Raw genomic sequence first — 6,000 nt, 5'->3', positions numbered from 1 at the left:
CCTTTTGAATTGGACAAATCTGGGTTTGAAAAACTCTACATCCCAAAACTTCAGTAGATCTCGGATCCGGGGTAGGAGCGCCTTGTAGAGTTTGAAATTCGGAGCTATCGTGGAGGGAGGAGTCCAGGAAGGTGTTGAACGGGATATTCGCCCGAAAGCGAGAGACAGAAATCTACTTTCCCATCCCAGAACATGATGAAAAAAAACTACTTTCTTCTAAGGTACGACAAGTGCCCTAGAGAGAAAACACCTTACCAATTGCTACTGCAAAAAGCCGAAAACACCATGGGAGGAGGGGAGCATTGGGCTTCCCTCTCCTTCAAACACGAAACTCGTACTCCTTGCTCTAGAAAGAAAAAGCAGTTACTGAATATTTTCAACAGCGTTCGCTCCATAATTAGGCCCCTAACACTGTATTTGCGTACATATATGTTTACTAATTTGCTGCGTCAATGAAAATAAATATAGGATGACACCCTTTGTAATAGTTATATTTTTCCTTTTCAATTGTATAGCATGTCTGTGTCCAGGGATGTCGAGGATATGTATGTTCTCTTGTTAAGGAACGTTATCTCCAAGTGGTGGGGGGAATCATGGTCATATATATCTACAAGGATTGTACACCGCTTCTTATGGGCAGAGAACCGTCTCAAACTGCCATTGAAAATTTCCCGTGGAAGTGCGGTTTTGAACAACCGTACGTCCACCCGTTCAGAACTGGCGAATTCTACCTATAACCGCCCATAGGCAGGTGGTATTTTTTAGTAACCGCCCAAGAAATCTAGCTTTAAAAAAATATTGTGATAAACATCAATGAAAAATAACACTGAACAAGAACGACGACTGAAATTAATAGCCCAAACAACCAATAAAAATATCAACAATTAATATTCCACATTAGAGCACATATTGAATATCCTTTAAAGGATCAAAAACTACCTAATATATATATATATCAAATATCAAACCTGTACACGTAAGTGCTAGCACACCACCAAATAATCACGGATGAGGGTTTTCAGGACTAGATCGGAGAAGAAATGCTTAAAAAAAATTATTTAAAACATAAAAAACTAAAACTTACATATAAAAAAAAAAGTGATTTAACACTTGAAAAGACGAAGACACATACAAGTGATATTCAAGGGAACTTGATTATCGTATTATAATAATAAATAAATAAAAGATTTGCTTTTTTGAGTATAAGACAGACACATATATATACATGAGGAATGAGCAAAATGACGAGAACTAGATCTTTTCCCATTCTCAAAATCGATCCTGCACACACCACTTCATTGAGGACTAAGGCAAGAAAAGAAACTCATTCTCTCAGTGTGCAAAATGAAGAATGGAATAGGCCAGGGAGAATTATTTAGATGTGAGAGAGTCTTAGAGATTTTGAGATTGAGAGAAAAGGCATCGGGCTTTGGCGTTGTTTAGGGTCCGTTTGGGTTTGCGATTTCAAAAAGTGCGATTTAAAATAACAATTTTAAAATGTGCGATTTGAAAAAAGTGATTTTTAAAAACACAGTTAAGCGTTTGGCAAAATCGCAGTTTAGCCTTTAAAATCACGAATTTACCTTTAAAATCTTGCATTTTCAAAAAAGCACCATCTTATTTGCGATTTGAAAAAGCAGATTTTCTGCGTTTTCAAATCGCAATTTTTAAAAACGCAGTTCCCAAACGATCTATGTTATGCGATTTGATTTAAAATCGCACTTATTGTCTACGAAATCGCAATCCCAAACGCACCCTAAATGAGATTGAGATAAAAGGGCAGGGTGAAAGGGCTTCTAGAAAAATCTTTTCATTTGCCAAAATTAAATCGTTTTGATATTAAATGTCAAAACAATGTTATTTAATTTTGATATATCAATACCTTTTTATGGACAGAAATTTTTTACAAATTGGTTTGTAAAAAATTTCCTATAATTCACATATAAAATTAATATGTCCCCTTTAAGCATGTGAGAAGCACATGTTGTTTTATTAATACTATTAAAAAAGCATACGAGAAGTACAGGCTATTAAAACAATATGTGATTATTACATATCAAGGGACACGTTTCAATTTTATAAATGGATCGTAAGAAATTTCTATCATTCTTTTATTATATAGTAAGGCAGCGAGCAGATATTATTCACTCGCTGTCTACCCATATCCGCTACCTATTTATATATGTATGGATAATGGAACGGATATCCATCCGCATAGGTTATTGGGTCAGAAATCCACTCATAACTCCATGTGCGGGTGTATATCATAGGTGAGCGCTAGTTTTTAACCCGCCCGCCGTACAACCCTAATATATATTTACTACTATAGTGGCCGTATATGTAAGTTTGAATGAAACTGGGAAGTGTACGTCTCTGCTTCTAGTTTGGATTTTGAAACTCACATCGGGGTTAATATTTTGGCTAATGATTTTTTTACATCACCTTGTTGTAAGTGAGGTAGAAATAACACACTTCTATGATCTATCGATCATTTTGTCTCTCATTTGAACAGGATATGCAAAATGGTTACGTTCTATTTCTCGTTTTCAAATAAGAGAATGACCATCACCTCAAATTTATAATGCCCATCTTAATGCGGTGGATCCAATTGCAGGTAGAGGGTAAGACGGTAAAGGCCCAAATATGGGACACAGCAGGTCAAGAGAGATACCGAGCCATCACCAGTGCTTACTACAGAGGTGCCGTTGGAGCACTGTTGGTGTACGACATAACCAAGAGACAAACCTTCGACAATGTGAAGAGGTGGCTCCGTGAACTGAGGGACCATGCAGACTCCAACATCGTCATCATGTTGGCTGGGAACAAGGCTGATCTGAATCATCTCAGAGCTCTCCCGGCAGAAGATGCTCAAATCTTGGCTGAGAAGGAAGGTCTCTCTTTCCTTGAGACTTCGGCACTGGAGGCGATTAATATCGACAAGGCATTCCAGGCCATTTTGTTGGATATTTACCACATAATAAGCAGGAAGGCACTAGCAGCCCAGGAAGCTGCTTCCTCCACTGCCCTTCCTCACGGCACTACCATTAACGTCTCCAATCTGTCAGGTATTAGGAACAAAGCAACTTGTTGCACTACAAATTAACTTTATCTTTCTCCGTATATAGAGAGGGAAAGGAAGCAGGTGTAGGCAGGGAATAGATGAAAGAAGCATTGTAAGATTGTTATTATTATTATTATTATTTTTTCATTTTGAGCCTATGTAGGTTGTTTGTTATTCTCAATAAATCTTCTCATCGATTCTTTTTTATATAACTTTTTGACAAGAAAACGTAGAAAATCAAATCCAATTTTTTTTTTTTTTTTCAGAAACTTATATGTTTTAAGTATTTCTTAATTAGATCCCTTAATTCCCTAAAAAAAAAAAATAGATCCCTTAATAGATGGATTTAATTAATTAATTGTTGATTGGATAATTGCTTGTAAGTTTGTGGGTTTTGCATTGTGCTAAATCATTGTTGTAGTTAGCTGGGTATAAGTGCATCCACTATCTCCACCTATTCGCTATTTGTTATCCGTACATGCGGATGCGAATTGCAAAAATCACTATCTGCAAGTGCGGATACGGATAACAATTTTAGGGTATGCGGATAATAACCGCATTCGCATACACTTTTTAATATATATTTTTTATGTTTTTTATATATATTTCACTTATGAATGTGTAATATTTAGACAATTTATGTATTTTATGTTATGAATTTGTAATTTTATTTTATTTTTTATGTTGGATTTGTAATTTATGCTTCCTTTTTTTTTTTTTTTTTTTTTATGTTTACTGGCTTGATTGATATGTTCATTGAATCATATGAACAAAAAATCATAAGAGTATTTCTTGTGAGCAATGATTACCTTGAATATTTTGAGGTTGTATCCATTATTCCCTTTTTTTCTCAGTTTTACATATTTTTGATGTATTATATTTTCAAAACAAGTTCAAAAGAATAAAAATTGATCAAAATTATTTTTAAAAGCATTTAAAATTAATTTTTACTTAATCATTTAATTTTTTAATCATCAATATGATAACTGTTGTGTTTGTGTAAGGATTTTATAATATATAAAAAGTTTGCATATGCACATGCATGCTGGTCATAGCATAGGAATTGAAAGTGCTATAAAAGAAGTTCAACGCATACAAGATTATGGTGGCAAGCATCCCTTTATAGCATTTATAGCAGGTAAAGTTAAAGTAGCTATTCAAAAACTACAAATATCTATTTTAGCTACTCATTTTTTTAAAAACACTCCAACAATATTCTTTATTCTAATCTTCATTTTCTTCAAATATTATTTTTCAATCTTTTTTTTCTCTCTCTCTCTCTAGTCTTTGTCTCCATCTCCAACCCCCATTGATTTTCTTTCTCTCTCTCCCGTTTCTGTCTCCATCTCCAACCCCCAAAGGTTGGGTTTTTCGGGTTTGTCGGGGTTAGGGACGGGGATGAGGTTTGTGAGAGAGTTCACGGAGAAGATTGTGAGTGGAAAGGGACTATTTGGCTCCTTAAAGGTTGGGAGTAGGTGGGTCTTCTAGTCGTCTGGGTGGATCTCCCTCGTCCTATGCGGCTGTGGTCAGAGGGGAAGTGGTTCCTCACGTCAAGTATGGGTTCGATTATGGGTTTCGCATGTCAATCTTCGTGGGTTGCATTTATTCCTAGAGTTGTGGTGTAGGGAGGATGACAACGGCCGTGTGGCTGTGAATTGTTTTGAGATGGAGAAACAACCTCATGGGTTGACGGAGAGGTCAGTGTATCCTGGTTCCCGAGATTCTCCAATTGTTTACAACGGACTTGGGATTGCTTCACCAACCGGTGAGGCAGTAGAGAGGGAGAGAAAATATTAATAAAATAAAAAAGTAAATGGTTGAACAGTGAATAGTTCATGAAGTTAAGAAAAAAGTTACAATAGCTACTCTTGCTAGAGGGAAAAATAGAGAAAAAAAAAAAAAAAAAAGAAGAAGTCAAATTTGACTATTTTGGTTAAAATAGCTCTCCTGCTGAAGATATTCTTAATATTCATAATCAAAAGAATAAGTAAAAGGAGAAGCATCCCCTTAATATTCATAATCAAAGAATATGTAAAAGCAGAAGCATCCCCTTAATATTCATAATCAAAGAATATGTAAAAGCAGAAGCATCCCAAGTCCCAACCAGATGGCTGACTGGGAGTTGGAATTCCATTCCAAATTTGCACGTCCAGTGTCTAAGGAGACATCAGCCAAAGATAACCCGGCCACCAATGCTGATGTGGCGTGGCCATGCATGTGTGCTGCATGTGCAAGCTGCCTATCATGAAGAGGTCTAAAAACAGCACAAATTTTGTGTTAAGGCCTTGGTAGAGCGGCTAGAGCCTCACCAACAGAGAAAAGAGGAATTAATTATATTGTGAATCAAAATATATATATATATATATATATTTTTCATTTATCATTATCTGTCTTCATATAAGTACAAAAGAACGCTTAATAGCCTATAGCCGAAAATAACCCGGCCACCAATATTGTTGAGGTCGCGTGGCCATGCATGTGCTGCATGTGCTGCATGTGCAAGCAGCCTATCATGAAGAGGTCTAAAAACAGCACAAATTTTTGTGTTAAGGCCTTGGTAGAGTCTCACTAACAAAAGAAGAGAGGAATCATGCATCAAAAAATATAAATGTTTTTTATTTATCATCATCTGCCTCCATATGAGTACAAAAAAATACTTAATAGACTATTGATAGAAATCCTAATCTTAAATTGACTGGCTTTTGGGCTAAGCCCGTTATTAAATTAAAAAATAACACAACTCTTAAAAATGACTGACTTTTAATCAAGCCCATTATTCGATTACAAAAATAATTAATGAAACTCTTAAAATATAAAACCTAAATAAAACTGAAGACCGAATGTTCTTTTCCTTTTTCTGCATCATTATTCCAAAAGTTAGAATAGTACCACAATGTATTAAAATACAGTGGATGAAATTATGAAATATTGTCGAATGA

The 6,000-nt window shown here is 35.5% G+C and overlaps 1 protein-coding gene across 1 annotated transcript in view; it reads left to right on the top strand.

The window, feature by feature from the left end:
- Positions 1 to 3,103, top strand: part of LOC133864026 (ras-related protein Rab2BV-like) — a 4,496-nt gene extending 1,393 nt beyond the window's left edge. Inside the window, exon 2 of the mRNA XM_062300212.1 lies at positions 2,615 to 3,103. Within this exon, the coding sequence (XP_062156196.1) occupies positions 2,615 to 3,103 (489 nt within the window). The remainder of the gene's footprint in view (positions 1 to 2,614) is intronic.
- The last annotated feature ends 2,897 nt before the right edge of the window (positions 3,104 to 6,000 follow it).

Source organism: Alnus glutinosa, chromosome 3, assembly GCF_958979055.1.
Source record: "Alnus glutinosa chromosome 3, dhAlnGlut1.1, whole genome shotgun sequence".
Classification (NCBI taxonomy): domain Eukaryota; kingdom Viridiplantae; phylum Streptophyta; class Magnoliopsida; order Fagales; family Betulaceae; genus Alnus; species Alnus glutinosa.
This window is presented reverse-complemented; position numbering and strand designations above follow the sequence as displayed.